Source organism: Tubulanus polymorphus, chromosome 7 (assembly GCF_964204645.1).
Source record: "Tubulanus polymorphus chromosome 7, tnTubPoly1.2, whole genome shotgun sequence".
Lineage (NCBI taxonomy): Eukaryota > Metazoa > Nemertea > Palaeonemertea > Tubulaniformes > Tubulanidae > Tubulanus > Tubulanus polymorphus.
In genome coordinates this window covers 1,228,425-1,251,023 of record NC_134031.1, presented here as the reverse complement: position 1 = coordinate 1,251,023, position 22,599 = coordinate 1,228,425, and the positions used below count along the sequence as shown (strand labels likewise).

The window sequence follows — 22,599 nt, the reverse complement described above, 5'->3', positions numbered from 1 at the left end:
GATTTCTATCATTGATGTATGTGAAATATGATATTTGATTTGGATTTCTCATAAACCGGCAGAATCTAACCGAGATTGACTGTAATCATAATTTTCAAATTCCATGAAAAACTTTGTCAAAATAAATTTTAGGAAACATTAAAAACTAATTTTAATCAACATCGAAATCAATCATTACAAAAATATAACATAATAAGCGGAATGAACCTCACGAATAACACACGATTAACAGAGAATTTACTAATTTCAAGTTCTTTTCGATCGTTTTGAGTTGACTTTAGAAAGAGGGTGTTGCGTTTCATCTATCGGTGGTCGATCATCCCACGCGTCGAGCAGCGCGTGCTGAGGTTTATAATACATATATACTCCACATACGAGCGCACCAATCAGAATCGTTACGGAGAAATTGATGATGTATTGTAGCGGATAAACAATCGGTGGATCAGTCACAAAAAACTACAATTAAAAATAAAAACTCGCTTAACATACACTATCCTTACTAAATACCAGTACTGGTACTTAACACACTCTCCTTACTAAATACCAGTACTGGTACTTAACACACTCTCCTTACTAAATACCAGTACTGGTACTTAACACACTATCCTGACTAAATACCAGTACTGGTACTTCCTGTTTACAACTACATGTATCTATTCTTTATATTGACTTACTTCCTCTGGTTCCTACCTACATTACTACTTAGCTTTTCTATTTTCATTCTTATTTGTCCATATCACCACCTATCTGTCTATATTTACTTCCTAACCACCTATATTTAGTTTCTATCAGTCTTTCCACTATCAGTACTTCCTATCTGTCTATATTTACTTCCTATCTCATCTCACTTCCCAAACAGTCTACATTAATTAGCTCAGTTTGAACTAGAGTCAGGGTTTGGATTGGAGTCAGGGTTTGGACTAGAGTCAGGGTTTGGATTGGAGTCAGGGTTTGGACTAGAGTCAGGGTTTGGATTGGAGTCAGGGTTTGGATTGGAGTCAGGGTTTGGACTAGAGTCAGGGTTTGGACTAGAGTCAGGGTTTGGATTGGAGTCAGGGTTTGGATTGGAGTCAGGGTTTGGATTGGAGTCAGGGTTTGGTTTGGAGTCAGGGTTTGGATTGGAGTCAGGGTTTGGGCTAGAGTCAGGGTTTGGATTGGATTCAGGGTTTGGACTAGAGTCAGTGTTTGGATTGGAGTCAGGGTTTGGACTAGAGTCAGGGTTTGGATTGGAGTCATGGTTTGGGTTGGAGTCAGGGTTTGAGCGAGTGAGTCTTACCTGAAATTCCTCTTCTAATTTACAGAATGAATAACCGCGTATGACAGACGCTCGGAAATGATATAAACCGGACCCCTAGAAATAACGAAACCTTTTTTAAAATCTAATTTTCTGTAAACATCTTAAAAACTTGTGTCGCCGGAGACCAAACTTACGATCATTGTAACAGTCAAAGCTGAAGGATTGTGTAGTAGAGTGTGGTTAGGAATATTGGCATCTTTCGTCATTAGATTTTGACTATCAGTTAAAACAGCTGAAATACAGTAAAATCATTCAATTCAAGCCAGTAATAGTTTTGACATGCGTCTAGTATCGAGGCCCACTTTACACTTAACAAATTCATGGTTTGTAGACACAGAAACATATTGTTAAACTTGATTTATCTCAAAAATGGAGTCTGTTTTATGATTCACTTTGAGTAGAAGGAAACATCCTTCAGTACAACGTTAAATGGATTAAAAATCAATTTTTTAGTTCAGCTGCCCATTTGTGCTGGTCCTTTTAAAACCAAACCTAACTTTATCAGGCATACTGTATCAAAACTGTTAAACAGTCTGAGTTATGGCTCCCAATTTCCTTTCAAACCGAGTTGAAATAGACGTCAGTATATAGGCCCACTAATAATACTTACACGTCAATTCATAATCAACTCGATTGTTCAGTTCTTTAACTATAACTGCGTAGGGCGTCCCGAGAGACATTGTTGGGTAACCGTGACGATGAAGCGTCATGTTTACGACGATTTTTCCCGGATGTCGCAATCGATAAACCTGAAAAAAATCACGGTTTAATCAAACGCTGAACGAATCTCACCCTCGTCGGAGCCCGGAACGAGAACTTACGAATTCACGACAATCCGAATAGATTTCATACGGTGATAATATCATATCGTCTCGGCAACCGCACTCCTGTCGATTCAGTTTCCCTAAACATTGTTTGAATATTCCTGAAGTCTGAATATATGTATGTAATGAATGAGACACAGATAACACAGAACAAGAGATGATTTCAATATTAAGATGTTGTTTGTACCTTTGATTTCTGATGGAAGTCTCTCGGTCGAGGCTTACTGGGGTCGGCGTTGTAGATATTACGCGTAGTTGGGATATTGATTCCATATAAAGATGGCGGTCGATAATTGAACTGAAAACACGAGTTAAATGAGTAAATGCAGTAGACCGCGGTGCACTTGTTTTAGCTCCAACGGGACAAATAGATATCCTCCGAGACAACAAGTGAATTCTAGGACTGTCATTACATGAATTGGAGTAAGATATTTTAAAATATCTCGTCACACGTCACAATTATGCGAGGCAATCATTTCCATGGAAGCATGAAGTCGGATTGTTATTAATTTACCTCAAGAGGAACTAAAACTGTTTTTCCGTACTTATTGTACGCTGTTCCGGCTAAGTACTGTTCGTCAGTGATTTGAACGGGATAGTTATATTTGAGTCGAACGCCTCGAGGACAGCAGGCTTCCACTATGACTGTATAACTAGTGAACGCGCACAGTAGAGACGCTAACGGCAAGTGATAATTTATAGCTGACTTACCCTGAAATACACAGCACAATTAGAACTTCACAAATCATAGTTCAAAACAGAGTATAAAGGTAGCTAATGATTCTATAGCCTTCAAAATCAAGACCTAGAAGACTCAGTGCATTTCTGCATTTCTGATGTTTTGACTCTCTTAATAGTGAGTGTCCACAAGAGGACCTGGGGCCGGTTGCATAGTCATGGCTTAGACTAAAGGTATATCTAAGACCAACTTAGTTCTATAGCCAATCTAACAACTTAAGTCCAGTCTTAAGATTTAAGACCACTTTTGGACTTAAGTCACTCCTCTGCAACTGGCCCCCGAGTCTGAAAGAATTGACTTCTCAACCCTCCCCCCTCCTCATCATGTACATAGAGAGAGAAGTGACAAATTTTGACCCCCCCTCCTCTCCTCCAAGCCATGAGTGTCCCCTGAGAGTACTTACCAGTCTATAAGAATCAACTTCTAAATTCATCGCGTGTAAACTGTAACCGTGTACGCTGGGTAAGAGTTTAGAACGAACTCTAAACAACCACGGATTACTCAACGTTACGTAGAAATATGACAAACTCTCCTCGGATATCGGCTGTTGACTTTCACGCGTGACGATCATCGATAGGTTGACGCTCTGACCGAGATCCAGGAACGCGAACCGGTTTTTAGTGATATCGTTGTTCGGGATGAATGAATGATGACACGAGGCTTCGTACATCGACCAGGTCGGTTCAGTCTGCAGCGGAAACACAGGGAACATTTATGATAATCTCCGAGACCAGGTTTTATAGAATCAAAGTGACCCCCAGGAACAAATAGTTGACACGTGCCCGGTTTTATAAAGTAATCCTACAAGATAAATCCTCAATCTTGATAATAACTACAATAGAAATATTGAGATATTTAATAACTGACTAATCTAAGTCTTCTGGGGTTGATTTTTAACCCACATCTACGTATCATGAAACTACTGGGCCCTGGACCAATACATTAGACTCCTCTCAACTCAAAGGCTTTCATCACAAATTATCACTGAACTTGAACACAAATTTCTAGGGACTATTGCGATAGAATGTGAATTAAATTCCATTTTCTAACTTGAATTATCGCCTGACTCAAACGAAAATCACTGGTTCTAATTGATTGAAGTTAGGAGGAGTCTACTGTACACTGAAATGGTGGAGAATCTATAAGTAATCTTACACTAGTTGAGCTCATGTCGAGAACGAACCATTTTCCAGTCAAGGCAGACGTATCACTGAGAAGTGGAATTACGCTTAAACCGTTCACATCGGTATCATTGATTCGTTCGGTTATCAGGACAGAAATATCACCGGGTATCAGAACTGTTTTACCGATATCTGCAACTTTCCAGCCTCCATTTACTGGTACTGCATGAGAGAAACAGAATAATTAAACATGTTCAACATTGACGCAGTTTGAATTTCATGGATTTGTAACATATTTTCTTATTGAACACAGATACGAGTAGATTTGAGGTACTTACCAATTCCATCCAATTTGAGAGTGACATTCAAACCACTGACTGATTTTATCACTACAGGAGTACAAATAAGCAATCGCTAATTCTTATGAAACTAGGGCCCCCTGTTTCATGAAGAAGTTAAGCTTAAAGCGGTTAAGTTTGAGTGGTTGGCTTCATGAGATAAAACCAAGTTTGAGTCTAACTTTTTCATGGAACGGGACCCTGGCTCTGAACATCTGTTTTCACAGAAAGATTATAATAATTATATTACCTATATTGAATTGTATGGCTGAACAATTTGCCTCGGTTTCAAATTGAAATGGTTCCTGAATAAACACGTGCATCATACTCAAAAATGCCGAATCATCGTGACGAAATTTCAGTCTTTCAATCATTCCTGTGCCACCATTTCTGAAATACAAACAATTAAACAGGTTAAACCATCATAGCCTCAGCTGAAACCTAGGGATTGATGGAAATAGATATATCAATTTACTGAAGTTGAATCTTGAGTCCAACGTGAGACAGGTGGAATAGTGACACGGATGATTGAGTGGAGTCTCTCGCAGAGCCGCAGTATTCGTGTATAATAATGAGAGACGAGGTTAAAAACTGCACAACGAGATCTCGAGGAAACGCGTGATTAACAGACTGAAAAATATCAAACCATCTACAGATATATCACTGAAAAATATCAAACAATCTAGATATATCACTCAGGGTCCCTAAAGATCAGTCATTCCAGAATTCAAGTATCAAATTTCAATTTCTAGGAGTGTCTGTATCACTTTCATATCGAAATTATGGAAGCTAAAAAGACTCACTGAAATATGTCAAACAATCTCGAGATATCAGATCAAAATCATAATTACCGCTACTTATTACGACTAAATCTAAAACTAGTGAATATAGATGATTTCAGTAATGTTTTATGCAATGACTACTGAAGCGAGTTTGTCTGCATTTCTGTAAATTCTTGTCAAACTTACCTTGATATTATTAGCAAGAGGAACCAGAGTTTTGACGATGAGAGTATTTAGTATTTTCACAGTATAAACTTCACCGATGTGATTGATATAGATGGAGTAGGGATTCAATAGTGAACTGATTACTTTAACTAAACGATTCACACCTAATAATAAACATAACATCAGTGAAAATACATACATCAAATCTGATTTCAATGGCCTGGATCCAGTTTCACAGTTCTCCATTACAATTACACTTAAACAGTTAAAAACGCACACAAGTAGGATAAGTTGTGATGCTCCGCTGCATTTACTGTCAGTGACGAGTGACAAGTGAGTTCGAGTCCTGCTGGCCACTAACAGTGAGCGGACAACACTTCAAAGACCGTCCCATTTTGGAAAAATCGAAGATTTAGGAAAGATCGAAGGGTTGTAGATGGGAAACCAAAATCCGAACGTGAAGCCACCGAGAAGATCGAGAATGAACTAATTCAAGATTCAAACAAAACGGACAACAATGAAACTGGATTGATATTTCAGTTTTTAAACAATACCCGCTTTTCCGTAATAGACAGCACCGTTTTCAGTCGCCAGGACGACTGCTCCATCGCAAAGATTCCAAATAAATGAAGTGACGTTATCATTATTCAGAACGACAGTTTGAAGGAATGAAGAACCGCCATCGTTCGACACCCAAATCTATAAATATACACGATATTCAGAGTTTGAATTCGATTCTAGTTCTTACAATTCATCTATTTCTCTATAGAGATATATCTTATACCGATAGAATTAAGAAATACCTGGTTGCCAAAAGCGTATAGAACGTTAGTGATAGGATGAAAAGCCAAGCTGTGCAGTGTAAAAGTGCTCGGAAACGTAAAAGAAGGAACTAACAATTCATTTGATACGGCTAGACTTTCATTGAGTTGATGAATACTAGTTCCATATAAACCAGTCGTCTGAAATACACGAAATAGAAATCTGTTCAGCATGCATGCAACCAGAATCGTAGATCCGGAAAGAGAGTTCTTACAGATCAAGGGATCTAAAATTCCATGATTTAAGATATCCTCAGTTGAGGCTGTTTCCTTGTGCCTCACCAGTAAAAACAGCAAGATACCTCAAATTCAAATTCTCCGACTGAATAAGTCTGGTATTTCCAGATTTCCCTATCTTAAAGACTCTGATAAAATGTGATATTTGTGAATTTTTTAAAAAGTTCAACTAACCATATCCTTCCAGCCTGAAACCATTGTATTCGTATGTCGATTCATAGTTAAACAAACTATATCCTTATTCACTGATAGATACGAGCTCCACGACTGATACGGCGGCCGACTGTAATACCAAGAACCTAAATCCTTTTAGAAAATAATCCATTAAACAATTTAATGACTGTTGAGACAATGCAGTGTTACAGTCAAACTGGATTAAGTCATCACATTACTGACATCATCACTTACCTGTGAAATTGCTGAATTCAGACCCAAAGTAACAAATTCACCTAAAAACAAAACACACATTTCAAACGGTTAGAAATTAATCCTCAACTGATCTTAGCTCAAATTATAGAATAACTTACTAGTGAATTGACTATCGGATTTACTCAGACACTGACTGGTGTAACGCAAAATCATTTTATCAAACTGAAATCATAAAACATTTTCAATTTCTTGAAACAAATCAAACATGGAATCGACCGACCGCTTTCATGGTTTTTCACAAACCTGATTCGAATTTAGATTTGCACGAGTGAAGTTGAGCTGTTTATTTTCGAATGGTTCAGTATCGAGTAGATCAGAACTGATGAATACTCCGTGATTGGTTAAAACGATCAGATATTGATTAGTAATAACCGCGTCGATTATTGATATCTGATTACAACCTGAAATATCAGTGAAATAAACTATAAATTCAACAGTGTGCCGTTTCATGGAAAAGTTCAAACTTAAAACAGTTAAGTTTGAATTGTTGTCCTCATTCAAAAAATTAAGTACCCAATAGTAGTTAGTTTAACTTTTTTGTGAAACTAACCATTATTCCTTAAGTGGACCCAGCTGTTGAGAGCAATCTTTCATTTATATGTAAAATACACTTATTCTATTCAATCCATTTCTATGTTTATCTTATCCATCTAATACATTTTAATTGGCTTTTTAATGCAAATATATACATGAGAAATTGATTTATTATGCTAATAACTAACCACACGCATTGTGAAGACTCGTCATAATGTACCAGACAGGTGATCTCTCCAAACCGGTATAACTGATCCCTACTACAGCTGTATCTAACAAATAAATCAATAATTATTGAATAAATGATTCAGACGAGAAGCAAATCATTTTCTGGTTATTTTTCTTCAAACGAAAGACATGCCTTGATCGAGCGAGGGAAATATGAGGACTAAATCAGCGGAACATGGATTTCTGGCGAGGAGAATGTTATAAACTGTAACATTTGGTAAACTAGAAATCACATCTCCGAGTTTCCATTGCAGCAGAGGTTCTGAAGTAAATAGAATAATAAAATTCTGAATATGTATCAGAGATACTAACTGTCTTTATAAGACCCAACAGTGAAAATTGATTACTAAAAATGAGTTAAACTGACATTTCAGATAAAATGCTTTACAACCAATCTTCAGAGATTTATTTGAAAGATATAATTTTGATTATCAACATCCTCAATCTTCAAATTTGTATATCCTTCATAGACTGCAAACTGATTTCAACAAACACTCAGTCATATGATCACAGTTTGATAAAATGTTGAATTCTTAAATTGGTTGAATTTCTTCAATAATTTACCTTGATCCAAATCGAGTAGACTCGCGTACGTAGTGAATATTCCAGATTCATAACCGAGTTCTATAGTTACGCTGTACTGTTCAACCGGTAAACTAACTGCAAAACAAAACAAACTATAATAAAATTATCTGAACCTTCGTCGAGGTTTTAAAATCTCTCTGTCGCTCTTGATACCGGTCACACGCACCATGAGCATTTCTATTACCAGTGATATTATGACGAGTCAGTGTTAAACTCCAAGCTTCCTCTTCAATATTCTACAAATTATTAAATCATCTCCAACCTTTGAATGATTTAAAATATTTGTATGAGTTAAATTGGGCTTCATTTTTAGGCTAGAATTTCATCGCAATTGGGAATTCATAACGTAGCAATCAATTATAAATGAAAAGGGAGAAAATGGTCTCATCTTGACTTTGTCTCAATCCCCTCATCATAATTTCATTACATTTGGCAAAAGATGATAATTTCAAATTTAATCAATTCTTCAATTCAGGTGGATAGTTTGATTCTATATTGTTACAATCGTTAGTGCGGCATCCAATACTGAACAATTTACTTACGATTTCATTTTCGAAGAAGAATGTTTTACTGTTAGTCGTGTTTTTGATCGCGATGCTCGGTTTGTGTCCGAGCGATTCGAATGATTTAATCAAGTGAAGACGACTCGCGAATAACGAGCTGTTCACTGAATACAGTTGCAGTTTGAAAGTCTAGAAAAAGAAATCAAATACCTCAATTAAAACCCAGGGGCTGGTTTTATAGACTTCTATTTAACTTTAACCCGAGGGAATTAGGTTAAGTCAATTCATATTCAATTGAGATAGCCCGGGGGTTGAAGCTAATACCAGTCTAGGAAACCCCCATCCCTACACCCGATTACACAGTTATTTTATTAAGATTTGACTCTAAGGTGAATATATTGAATATGAACTTCTTCACACGAAAGACCAAACTTTTGCAAAAACTGCTGAACTATAGGCCCAGGGTCAAGTTTAAGCCTAAAACGGTTGAGTTTGAATTGTTGTCCTCATTGAAACCATGAAGTAACCAATGGCAATTACACCAAAAATTTGAGTTTAACTTTCTTGTGAAACTGGGTCCATTTTTATACTTAAAAACCTGTTGCACCCAAGGTCATCTCAAATTTTTGGTTTAGTTGCTTTATGTTTTCGTATGAGAATTTCATAGTCAACATTTCAGACTTAAGCTTTTGAAACGTACTTGTGTCCAGTTCCACAGTTCTGAGTTAAGAGTTAGGCCTAACTTTGAGTTAAAATCAGTTCATTTTCAACTTTGAGTCAAATCTTAACTCACAACTGTGAAACTGGTTTATAAAATCCTGGGAGCATGAAAAATCCAGTCTTGACTTTAAATCTAAGATTTAACAATAGCTTTTCAAGAAATATTTCAAATTTGAATCATTTTCTTTCCAAAACTCGGCATAGCAGGTTTTTTCATGTTTGGTTTTGGTGGATTTAAAGGGGTAGGCTTACTTACAATTGTGGAACCAGTTAAAAATAATTTATTCGTTGGCGATTGATTTGAAATTTCTCCAGATGTTATATAAAATCCATAACCTGCAACAAATAATCAAACTGTCACTCTAAATCATGATGAGTTGTTTTTATTACGTTACGAACCGTAAACGACGTGGAGGTGCGGCGGAACGTCCAGAGAGGCTGGCACGTGTTTCGTGGTGGCGGTGGACAGCTCTTCTTCGAGTTCGACGCGCTTGAGTGACCTAATTAATTAGCTCGAGTTTAATACAGCACACATACATACCCGTTTCAGCGGAACTACTCGCTACATTCACGATAAATATACCACCAGTAACCATTAAACAATACACCAATAACAACAAACCCATTTTCAATTTAATTTAATGATGATTAATTAATATTTCCACGCGGTGCCGCCATCGTCATCGTCGATTCGCTAATCGTCAATCGCTTTTCGTCAACCGCTTAACAACAGTCCAATGGACTGATGGAGCACCCCCGACCGGCCAGCGGGACCCGACCCGCCACACCGACGGGACCCCGACCGACGCGAATTGATTGTTCACTTCGCAGACCATATTTCGAACAATATATAAACAAGAAACGAAATTCTTAATATGGACTTTCATAAACGAAATTGATGAGGTACCGTAAAATCCAGTAGACCTTATATCAAAATAAAAGAAAAAAACCCAGGCAGGCGCGGTGGCTAAATTCGGAGGCCGTGCGTAGAGCAGTGTGGGCAATCAAAGAAATTTATTTTATGGCCTTAAGTTCCACGATTTTGTTCAGCTGGCTACTGGCGCGTGTTCAACCGGTAGTGGAACCTTCTATAAGCTCTCAATTTAAATCCATTCAACAACAATGGAGACACAATTGCGGCTATTCAGAGTTGTTGATATCATTTATACGCGCTATTGAATACGTCACCGGCTGACCACGGTGTACACCAACCAGCATAGGCCATTCACCTCTGCACACTCACACTGTGAACATGCTACCGTGGATTCTCCTGGCGATTTTCGCTGCGCTCCCGCTCCTGCTCCTGTTCCTGCTTCCTGAGGAACGACGTCTATATGTTTTATGTGTTACTGTTTGTCTCTGTGCTGTCCTGTACTGTTTCGTGTTTATTAATCCGTTCTTTTTTGCAGGTTCTAACCCGTTTTATTTTTCAGGGCCGATTTCTCTGTCCAATTTCAACGTTTGCTGGAACAAAACTAATGTCCGAAAGCATCAGCTCTCCTTCGCCGGTCACGTGTCGAGGATGTCAGACAAAGAGTCGGTCAGGAAATTCTGCCCTCTACACGCCCTCATACGGAACACGAAAACCAGGATGACGAGGCCTCACTGCCCCCACCTATCTACAAAGTGTACTGAGTGATGTCAATGACGGGCATATCTGTGGGATTGCGCGGGATACAAATGGAGTGGTTATACTGGATTGTCACGCTACTAGCATTCATTGTGTCCTTGTGACCACCCGGATGAGGGATGATTCTACTGTCACGCTCTTTGTTTCTGGTATTCTGAGTCGGCTGAGGGATGATTCTACTGTCACGCTCTTTGATTTCTAGTTTGAGTGCTAGTTTTCATTGTGTCCTTGTGACAACCTCGGTCAGTGGATGAAGTCTCTCGTCGGCTTGTGAGTGCTAGTTTCATTGTGTCCTTGTGACAACCTCGGTCAGTGGATGAAGTCTCTTGTCACGCTTTTGGGTGCTAGTTGAGATCCTGAATCTCAACCCGGTCAAGCTGGTTGTACTGCGCTATTTGTGTTTCGTGCAATTTTACAGGTGTGTCAGTTACTGACGTCGCCCAGTACATCCTGCAGTTAGATGGGGAATGTGAGGCGTCGTCATCCTGGTTTTCGCGTTCTGTGTGAGGGCGTGTAGAGGGCAGTATATTCCTGGCTGGCTCATTGTCTGGTGTTCTCGGCATGTGACTGGCGACGGAGAGCTGTAAAGACATTAGTTTTGTTCCGTACCAGGTTTTCATCGCTCTTCTCTTTTTTTTTCATTTCAGGACTCCCAAGATGAAGAAGAAGATGCTGAAGGCGACTATTGAAGATGGCGAAAAAAGAACACTGAACTCAGCAATATTGAAAGTTAAGTTGATACATGTGTAAATTACGATGTATGACACGGAAAGGATTGTGTAACTACAGAATATCGTTCTTTTACTCATTTCAGGTTAATCCAGAAAGGCCCATCTAAAATCTACCCACTAGAAGTGCCCACAAAAGACTCCATGTTGAATGAACCAAACACCGAAAGTCCTGCCGCAACCAAACCTGGCAGTCTCATCCTGCATGGCAACAGGAATGCATACATACATAAAGCTAAGTTGATATTTCATATCTGGGGTAGAATGCATAGGCGCTGGTGAGGATACAGGACGCTGGTCAAGCTCACCATCTCCGCACTACTTTGTTGAAGCTCTATGGCCGGTATATTGTTAAAAGTAAATTGAAATATAGCTAGGGCAATGATTGCTTGAATATTTACAATATTGGACAAAATGATTGAGTGAGGTCCCTTGAATATTCTTTGGTCTGATAATTAAAGGTAGATTGGTCAGTTATTGATTAAAAGATTTTTTAAGTATGTACAATTAAGGTAAATTCAATATCTTATGTGAAATTTTTCGAATGTACCGTAGATATTTCAGGCCTCATATGGCTTGTTTAACTGACAATCAAGATATAGATAGGACAATTTACTAATTAACCAATCGCTTAGATATTAGCAATCATTCAATATCTTATAATGTTTGACGAGAAATTCTTCAGGTGTAGATATTTTAGGGCCCCATATACATTTAGGCTGGCTTTACTTGTAAAGATATATATCAAATAAACTTTATCGTCGGTTAATAGATGTTTTTCAAATAATATATTGATACATATGTCATTTATAAAGATTCGGGCACTTTACAGTATATATTATATGCTGCTTTACCCATTACATTAATGAATTCCTGGGGGAAAGATGTATGAAATATTGTCTAGGGCTCTATCGAGATCTGGTGTAATATATATGGGGAAAACTATGGACTGCGGGTCTTTTAGAAACTGTGATTTGGTCTCAGCACTTTGATAAATCTAGAATAAAGAAAGCTTTAATTGATTCAAAGCATTCCCCAGAGCCATACTCTGTGCCTTGTTTTGGGCTATGATTATTGTTTAACTGACAATCATCATATATATAGCTAGGAAAAATTGCTCATTAACCAATGGCTTAGATATCCACAATTAAGATGAATTTAATATTTCATGTAAGATCAAAAACTATTTATATGCTATGTATGAAATAATTTATATGTGGTACAGGTCCATTAAATATCATTAAACTGACAATTTAGATATAGCTGATATATGTATATTTGAGCATATCTATATGATAAGTGAATCAGTCTCATCGACTGATCAGTATTTATATCTCCAACTGCCGTACTTACGGCGACTGGTCATACTCTTCAATATTGCCAAAATTTACCAAAACCTTACTGATTCAAATGATATCTAAAAGCCATACTGTGTGTCAAGTGACGCATAATATAGTTTATTAACTGACAATTAGAATATAGCTAAGATGAATTACTCATTAACGTATTACTTAGATATCTACAATTAAGGTTAATTCAATTGTTATGTGAAATTATTTTTAATTCAAGTCCATTGACATTTAAAATGTAGCTGATACATGTGTATCTGAGCAAATTGATTATTTATCTGTATCTAAAGTGAACCTATTGTGTCGTCATACAGCTGTATTAGTTTTGATACATATTGCCAAATTCATTTAATGCAGATTTACTTCCGATTGAAGGGAGATAAAACAAATCTGTACGTGCAAAAATACATTCCTGAATTTGGAAGGGAGAATATTTTAATTTCACTGTGTATGTCAGATTGAGAGCCTTAATGTGACAGGATATCCTAAACTTAGGTCTTATTCCTCTTGCTAATAGCTCTCTTTTACTAACCCCTCTCCTTCAAACTATATTCCAGCATCATGTCTTGCACCGCAACAGGGAGGTCCGGTCATAACAAGGTCTTTCGATCCTTATACACAGTGTGTCTAATTTACCACTAAAAATGTGCTTTTATCTTAATTTCTGATGAATTCAAATAGTGATGAATTCACCACATCTGAAATTCTACTCGTGTAGATTTTCAGGCTCCATATAAATATAAATATTGTTGACTGATAATTAAGATGTAGCTAGTATGATGACTAATTAACGGATCGCTTAGATATCTAGAAAATTTGTTTGAATTAATTCAATATAATGAATATAAGTGAAAATAATTTAAAAAATAGTGCAGTGGATGAGACAACTGTATCGTGCAATGTTGTCTGCGTCTAACTGGGCCACATGTGTGAGGGATCTGTTGAATCAGTTAGGTTTTGGGGAATTCTGGGTTCGTTAAGCTAGGTATCAAAAGCTCTGATGTAAAATTAGCAGTTGAAATGATGAATTCAAATTTATACCGGATTTGAAATTCTTCTTGTGTAGAAATTTCAAGCCCCATATAAAATATTGTCCGAGACAATTTTGATTATAGCTAGGACATTAATTGATTTATTAGGTATCTACGATAAAGATTAACTCAGCATCTTCATATAAGGTAAAAGTGCTCAAATCCAAACCATATGGGTTGATAAGACAACTAATTAATAACTGTATAATTATCTATTGGTTTAGGCCTATACCCTATACAGGGTGCGTTTTAACTCTGTCTCTTGTGCGTTGGATTTATTAAATCATTAAGGCTTTGCAGAATTCTGGATTTGTCAAGATGTGGGGATGATTCAAGGTTTCTTAAATCTGTAGAACCATGTTGCTTATAGGATCAGTGTGCTCAATGCTGGCAGCGCACTCACTCTAGTTAGTTATATTATCATAATTACAAGATCATTGTATATATTTTACGTGCAATATTTAGAATTACTAAAATGGATGAGAATACCATTCACTGGGCACAGATGTTACCATCTGTGGTAGACAACATATCTCTTAAAGTTTATTAATTGACGATGAAGTTAATTTGATAATATGAACATGGTTAAGCTGACAATCGAAATGTATATAGGGGGCAATATTACTAGCAAGTTTGCACTATATGATGGGCGTGAGTTTTAATAAAAGCCTAATGGCCACTGGGTGTTTAGCACCCATGGAAGAAAAACATCAAGAATTTCTGAAGATAGAAGAAGAGAAACTACAGTACAAAAAAAGATTTGAACAGATTGATTATGCATTATTAAATTTGCTGTAACTCTGGTATTCTCAAGATAGCTAGAGATGCTTTACTCGAATTGTTGTTAAACTATAATAATCAATATCAGATATCTAGAATGAATATAGATTAATTAATTGAATCGTTTAATAATTGACTAGTATCAAAATCTACTTTCCGGTCCACATTGCTGATCTTATATGTATGAATTGACACGTTAATCATGATCAGTGATATTCGAAAGGATTTTCTGCTCACAAGATTTTGCTCTTTTTTCAGCTATATTATTAATCAACTAGTCATAAAATGTACAAAGTGATCTTCAACCTTGTAAAATAGATATTCCATATCTCGATATATTAAAATAGGCAGTCAACTTAATTGACCCCAATCAGTCGCTTGCCGGTTCAGACTGGTTGGAAGATTAATTGAATGAACCCGAACCAGATTTTCCAATTATGTGCTTGGTTTTAAAGAAAACAAAATGTATGTAAAATCGACCCCCGATCACACAACTATATCTGTACTTCGATTTCCGATTTTGAATATAAAACTAGACAAAATTATTCAACCTTGTAAACTTTCGGACTATTTACATGAAAAAAAGACCAAATATTGTAAAATATAGTTATTTCCAAAATTTCGATGTATTAGATTAGGCAGAAAAAAATAGATAAAATTATTCAACCTTGTAAACTTTCGGACTAGTTACATGAAAAAAAGACCAAATATTGTAAAATATAGTTATTTCCAAAATCTCGATGTATTAAATTAGGCAGAAAAAAAATAGATAAAATTATTCAACCTTGTAAACTTTCGGACTAGTTACATGAAAAAAAGACCAAATATTGTAAAATATAGTTATTTCCAAAATCTCAATGTATTAAATTAGGCAGAAAAAAATAGATAAAATTATTCAACCTTGTAAACTTTCGGACTAGTTACATGAAAAAAAGACCAAATATTGTAAAATATAGTTATTTCCAAAATCTCAATGTATTAAATTAGGCAGAAAAAAAGTTATATGAAAAAAAAATATGTAAAATTAGACAACCAACTTAGGAGACCCTCGCCGATAATGAACCCGGCAATCATAAAAGGTAACTTAATATAGATGGAATTATTGCGATAAATTCTCATTGAAAAAGCTTGTCATTACAGGATAACTTCTTTTAATCATTGCAGCTAAATTTCAACTATATGAAAAACCCAGCTTGAGATCAACTACTCGTCCAAAATCGACCAACTGGAACAGCGCACAGCCAACTAGAATCAAATCATCAACCAATCAACTTAGATGATCCACACCGATAACGAACCCAGCAATCATAAAAGGTAACTTAATATAGATGGAATTATTGCGATAAATTCTAATTGAAAAAATTTGTCATTACAGGATAAACTCTTTTAATCATTGCAGCTAAATTTCAACTATATGAAAAACCCAGCTTGAGATCAACTACTCATCTGAAGTCGACCAACTGGAACAGCGCACAGCCAACTAGAATCAAATCATCAACCAATCAACTTAGATGATCCACACCGATAACGAACCCAGCAATCATAAAAGGTAACTTAATATAGATGGAATTATTGCGATAAATTCTCATTGAAAAAACTTGTCATTACAGGATAAAATCTTTTAATCATTGCAGCTAAATTTCAACTATATGAAAAACCCAGCTTGAGATCAACTACTCATCTGAAGTCGACCAACTGGAACAGTGCACAGCCAACTAGAATCAAATCATCAACCAATCAACTTAGATGATCCACACCGATAACGAACCCAGCAATCATAAAAGGTAACTTAATATAGATGGAATTATTGCGATAAATTCTCATTGAAAAAACTTGTCATTACAGGATAAAATCTTTTAATCATTGCAGCTAAATTTCAACTATATGAAAAACCCAGCTTGAGATCAACTACTCGTCCAAAATCGACCAACTGGAACAGCGCACAGCCAACTAGAATCAAAATCATCAACCCAGCAATCATAAAAGGTAACTTAATATAGATGGAATTATTGCGATTAATTCTAAATGAAATTGATTTACGGTACATGGAATTTATTATTATTAATGCTACATGAAAAATTGTGTATATTGTAAGATATTATATAATTACAGGATATCTTCTTTTATTTATTTCAGCTAAATCACATCTATTAGAAGAAGCTCAGCCTGAGATCAACTCGTCATCTAGAATCTGCCAACAGAAGAGTCCATCTTGAATTGAAATCATCAACTACCACAGAAGAACCATCTTGAATTCGACTGCATAGGCCTAGAAGTCCAGAGGAGAAATTTAGCCAGCAGCGGTTTATCGCCCAATGACGGATTTCTTCTACAATAGGTGGAGAAGAGACAATGCGTGTCTTACCGGTATATATAAACAATTATTCAGGAGCAGCAGAGACAATGTAAATATATTGTGAACAGTTATTCAGGAGCAGCACAGACAATGCGTATCTTATTAATACTTGTTCAGGAGCAGCAGAGACTATGCGTATCTTATAAACACTTGTTCAGGAGCAGCAGAGACTATGCGTATCTTATAAACACTTATTCAGGAGCAGCAGAGACAATGCGTATCTTATAAACACTTATTCAGGAGCAGCACAGACAATGCGTGTCTTATAAACACTTATTCAGGAGCAGCAACGTCAGTAGAATATGTAAAGTATTGATTTATTTTGAGCATTACCTTTTTACAAACCAGTCTGATGTGTAACATGGGTTCCAAAATGCGTCTTAAAATTCACTGTCTATTTGAAGAGGCGGAAAAAAAGAAATAGTTTTAATGTTGATCAATGAAAATTGAAGTTAGTTAATTAGGGCTCTGGGCCTGAGAAGGAACTATTCATATATTGATTAGGCAAAATGTTTTCGGTTTGTAAACAGATGTGTCATGTCCTTTGTAATTTGACAGAAAGTTCCTTCTGGGAGTCTCATAAAATCTACGCTCCATTAATTCATAGTGTTGATAGCTTTCAGCCTCTCGACTCGTAGGTCAGTTGAAATACACCTAAACTGAGATATAGAATCTATGGGATAGTTCAAATAATCTTCATACTCAGTTAAACGTAGCTGTGCATGATTTGTTATAATGACATAGTCCATTGGTCTTTATTCGATTAATCTTAGAAATAGTGATTCATTTTATATTTCCTGAGAGTGAAAATAATTTAATGATTTGCATAGCCTAAATGTTCAAAAGGGGGAGCGTAGTCAGTTAAACGGTTGCAACTTTTAAACACAATAAAGGAAGTTGGTACATAATGACTTTGGACTCCTAAACTCACCCAGCAAGTTTATGGGTTTGGAATAAAGATGTTTTGAAAATGATACCTTGACCAAAAAGTGAAGGGCCGGGCCTTCAGTACAAACTGGCTACGCCCCCCGAATATCGTCACGTGTAGTTAAGGAAACCATATAATATTAGGCAGTGTTCTGTGTACACATAATAAGTTAATATACCCAAGTGTTGATTTTTTTTTATGCCATAATTTTAAGGCCCGTTAAGGCGATTTGACTAATGAGTAGAATATCTTGATTTTCACATGGAGTTTAGAATTGTGCTTCCATGTAGGTGATCCTAGCTAGTTATATGAAACTTATATTGTAGTACATTGTATCCACAGAGGTATGAGAGGTAATACTAGGAATAATGTAATATAAAGGAATAAATAATAATGGCCAGCAATAATTTTGATCGTTTTAATTTTGTTTATAGCTGTTTTAACTTCTTTCATCGTCATTCATATCATTAGGTTGAGTGGCTTTCATACTAATGATCACTTAACTTCGGGAGTTCAATAAGGAAACTATTATTTAGGTGCAGCAGTGAATTTGTAGCACTTTTTTAAGTGAGCCCATAATCTCACCGGTAAAAAATTCCTGATGTAAATAGTAATAAATAGTACAAAATACAAAGAACATAATTAAAAAAAATAAACAAAACTACATAACAAAATAAATAATATAAAAAAAAACAAATAAAACTAAGTAATAAAAAAGTAAACAAAACCAACAAACAATAAGTTAATATAGGGCTCCGTCATCAGGAATTTTTTCTTATCAACTTAATCTAATTATTAAAGGTTCTTCTTTCATAGAACAACCTTCTCCGTGTTTCCCAACCTCTTATGATCTTTTCTGTTGTTGTTTTAAGTGTTCTATCGGATCAGTTAGTAATAAACAAAACAAATAACCATAAACCTTAACTAAATCAAACACACTAAAAAATAACTGATTCGATAGAATGCTTCGAATAACTGATGAAAGATCACGCGTCCTTTTACCTATATATCACACCCTATCACTGCTGTAACTGTTAATTGTTTTAGGGATAATATCTGGGAGATACATTTTACTCTTTTTTAGAAAGAATGTTAAACAGCTATAAACATGATTAGTTATCGATAGTAAAATTATTGTCATGTTTTCCCTGAAATAACATTGTATTAAATGAGTGAACTGATAATGTTTGAAAATGTTTAGTTAAGACAAGGTGCAGTGAAAATTCTAGTTGTCTAGTAAAAATGATGTTAATGAAAATGAAATTTAGAACGTTAAGTTAATACTAAGCTTTCCAGGATGACTTAGTAGGATTTGTCTCTAGTTTGAATGCTTTTATGTTGATAATTCCTCGAGGACATACCTGTTATTTAGCGAGGTATAATTTTGTCATGAGAATAAAATGACACATACGTGTTCATTATTCATCTTAAAACTTTTCGATTGGTCAGTTAGGTTTATAGCAACTATCAAACTGAGGTCCTATCGAATAAAGAGGAGCAGTTTTTTATAAATGAGGATGTATGAACAGTGTTGATTAGTAAATTATCCTAGCTATGTTTTGATTGTCGGTTTGACAATGGCTATAGTATATTTATTTTTCATAACTCATGCATACAATGTTGGACAGGTTTTATGTGCGCTGGTTACAGAGGATCCAGTGCTAGCCAGCTGGCAGTGCTTAGAATTAAGGCACTAGACCATCTTAAATATTGAAAAAAGTTGTAGATAATTGTAGATACTTTAGCAATCAGTTATTTGTAATTTACCTAGCTATATTCATATGGATAGTTGAACAATATCTATATCATGATACTCAATATATCTTAATTAAAAAACCTTCAAAATACTTTTCATTAAACGAAACAATGTGGAGAAAATAAAGTTGATAATGTTTGAAAATCTCAGGCAAAGTTGGCAAAACTCTAGTTATCTTGTAAAATAATGTTAATGAAAATAAAGATTGATGAGTTTAATGTTTATATGTTGTGCAGTTTTTTGTATAAACAGAATATCTTAAATCTCTCTTACATTGTCATTTGAATAGTTGATATGATTGAATGCTCCACATTTCATGAAATAGCCAAGTGTCACTTATACCCAGTGACTTCGTGAATGTAAAATTAATAGTCTTAGACTTTCAGACTAGTCCTAATTGTTGGTGTTTTATGGATCAAGGTTTACAATTCTGTGTGTAATTTTGTTATTTTCCTATTGATTCAAATTGTATGAATCAGTTGCAGTGGAAATGTTTTTGGCGAATAAAACCTTGAAATACCTTCCATGATGTAGTATATGTGATGTTAAAAGCTAGTAATCTTATATTTTGGATAATCTAAGCCATTAAAAGGCTAATGATAATACCTTGTTTTTCCTGATCGGCCGGGTCATTTCATAAATCAATGAAATTTGTAATCTGCCGCGTCTGTTATGGTTAGCTTGATCATGATTTTTAAAAAAGTAATGTAAGGTCTAAGGTAGATAGGCGGCCGGCCATGTAAACGATTCATTAAATCTTACGCTTTCCAGGGTATTCGGCCAGGTTTATCTCTGGTTTTAGTGCGGGGAGCCATGAACTCTCACAGTTTAGAGTCCATGGTTGTGTGCTATAGACGTGTCTATTTTAGAGTCTATGCTTGGACCATGGACGTATAAACTCTAGTTTATAGTTTATACGTCCATGGTTGCACTGTTTTTGAAATACAGTCCACGTGTTTGCGGAACTTAAGTTATAATTCCTCGAGCACACCTGGCATTTTGTATAATTGTTGTATGAGAGTAAATATAATTATTTGAAACTCTTTGTTTGTTTAGTTAATTAGCTACTCTGAACTTAATCAATTCACCAGTCAGTGGTTGTGATGCTATGTTCTGCCGATTCTTAAGATTCACTATGCTTGGATTTGCATTAACTAACACGAACTGACTCTGGCAGTAGACTCTTGGTTGCCAGAGACAATTCACATTAGTGTATGAAAAATCCGCTAATCCACGGTACATCCTTTATTCAGCATCTGGACCACTCTGAATCAGTATCAGTAATTACTGGGTTCGAACCCGGGACACCCCTGTACATCCTTTATTCGGCATCTGGACCACTCTGAATCAGTGTCAGTAATTACTGGGTTTCAAACCCGGGACACCCCTAGTGTACATCCTCTATTCAGCAGTAAATCACCCATGATCCCGACCTTCCAGTTAATCACCCCATAGCCCGACCCTACCAGTAAATTACCCATAGCCCGACCCTGCCAGTCGCCCCTGACCTGCAAAAAACCCGGGACAACCCTGCACATCCTCTATTCAGCATCAGGACCACTCTGAATCAGTGTCAGTAATTACTAGGTTTCAAACCCGGGACACCCCTGTACATCCTCTATTCAGCAGTAAATCACCAATGATCCCGACCTTCCAGATAATCACCCCATAAGCCCGACCTTCCAGTAAATTACCCATAGCCCGACCCTGCCAGTCGCCCCTGACCTGCTGCAAATTTTGCTCTCCTAAGCTCAGAATACGTTCATTTGATGAATCCGGTTATGAACAAAATATAAGATGTTGTGCTTCATTGATGTATCGTTTGTTAGATTTAGACGCTGAAATCACCACGAGCTCTTCACTTGAAGGTAGAGGATTTTTGCCCATCCTCCCCCAGGGAGGGATTCGAGCCTGATGGCATCGAGATTGCCACAGTATAGACTGGTTGCCTGTCCCATTCAATATGGGAAGATAGAGACCGGTAACCAGTCTATGGTGGCAGCACCGTACGGTCACCTAGCGGAATTTCTGTGAACTAATGTAATACCTTGGAGTCACGATTGATTAATAAAACACTTTAAAATAATCGAATAACGCACCATTTCCACCTTTAGAACTATTAAAGAACAGACAGCGCTCTAAATAAACATTTCATATCACCTTCCCGCAGTATTACATTAGTTCACAGAAACTCCGCTAGGTGAACGTATGGTGCTGCCACTTTGTTGCGTTGATTTTGACTGGTTACCGGACGAGTACAGGGAACCAGTCTACGTTTGATTGACATATGACAGATTGTCAACTCGTAATAAAAACATACTCGATAGATTGAGCCTCAATGAAATATAATATGAAACACTTTTGTGATCGAATATTCATATATTTATTGCTTCGAGAACATTTAGAACAGCCACATATAACACTTTTTCATACAAAATAAAGTTAGGAATTAGAAAAAAAGTTCCTGTCCAAATAAAGTTCTCTGATAGTTAATACTCTAGCTTTCAGTCGCATGCAAATTATGAGAATAGATAAAACAATTATATAAGTCAATAGGAATAATAGCAGATAGTAATCACCCACATAATCATAATCGTAATCATACAAATATGAAACAAGAAAATTAACTATAATAAAATATTTGACGCCTGCGAAAAAATGTAGAATTTCTGGGATAAGCTAATGTGGAATTGCAAATTTGAAATCGAAGTTTTAAGA

At 36.2% G+C, this 22,599-nt stretch overlaps 1 protein-coding gene across 1 annotated transcript; it reads right to left on the bottom strand.

Annotated features, from left to right (window-relative positions):
• Window positions 1–200: 200 nt before the first annotated feature.
• LOC141908419 (cation channel sperm-associated auxiliary subunit beta-like) lies at window positions 201–9,949 on the bottom strand. The gene is made up of 26 exons (XM_074798465.1): window positions 9,865–9,949; window positions 9,580–9,659; window positions 8,643–8,792; window positions 8,267–8,336; window positions 8,080–8,175; window positions 7,649–7,777; window positions 7,476–7,559; window positions 6,997–7,154; window positions 6,852–6,915; window positions 6,733–6,773; window positions 6,499–6,630; window positions 6,070–6,228; window positions 5,821–5,965; window positions 5,288–5,430; window positions 4,795–4,949; window positions 4,570–4,709; window positions 4,320–4,370; window positions 4,016–4,203; window positions 3,264–3,548; window positions 2,636–2,833; window positions 2,309–2,419; window positions 2,119–2,229; window positions 1,908–2,046; window positions 1,432–1,529; window positions 1,277–1,351; window positions 201–456 (listed from the first exon to the last, which is right to left on the bottom strand). Exons 1-26 carry the CDS (start codon window positions 9,947–9,949, stop codon window positions 247–249), a joined length of 3,297 nt encoding a protein of 1,098 aa, XP_074654566.1. The 3' UTR covers window positions 201–246.
• Window positions 9,950–22,599: the final 12,650 nt, after the last annotated feature.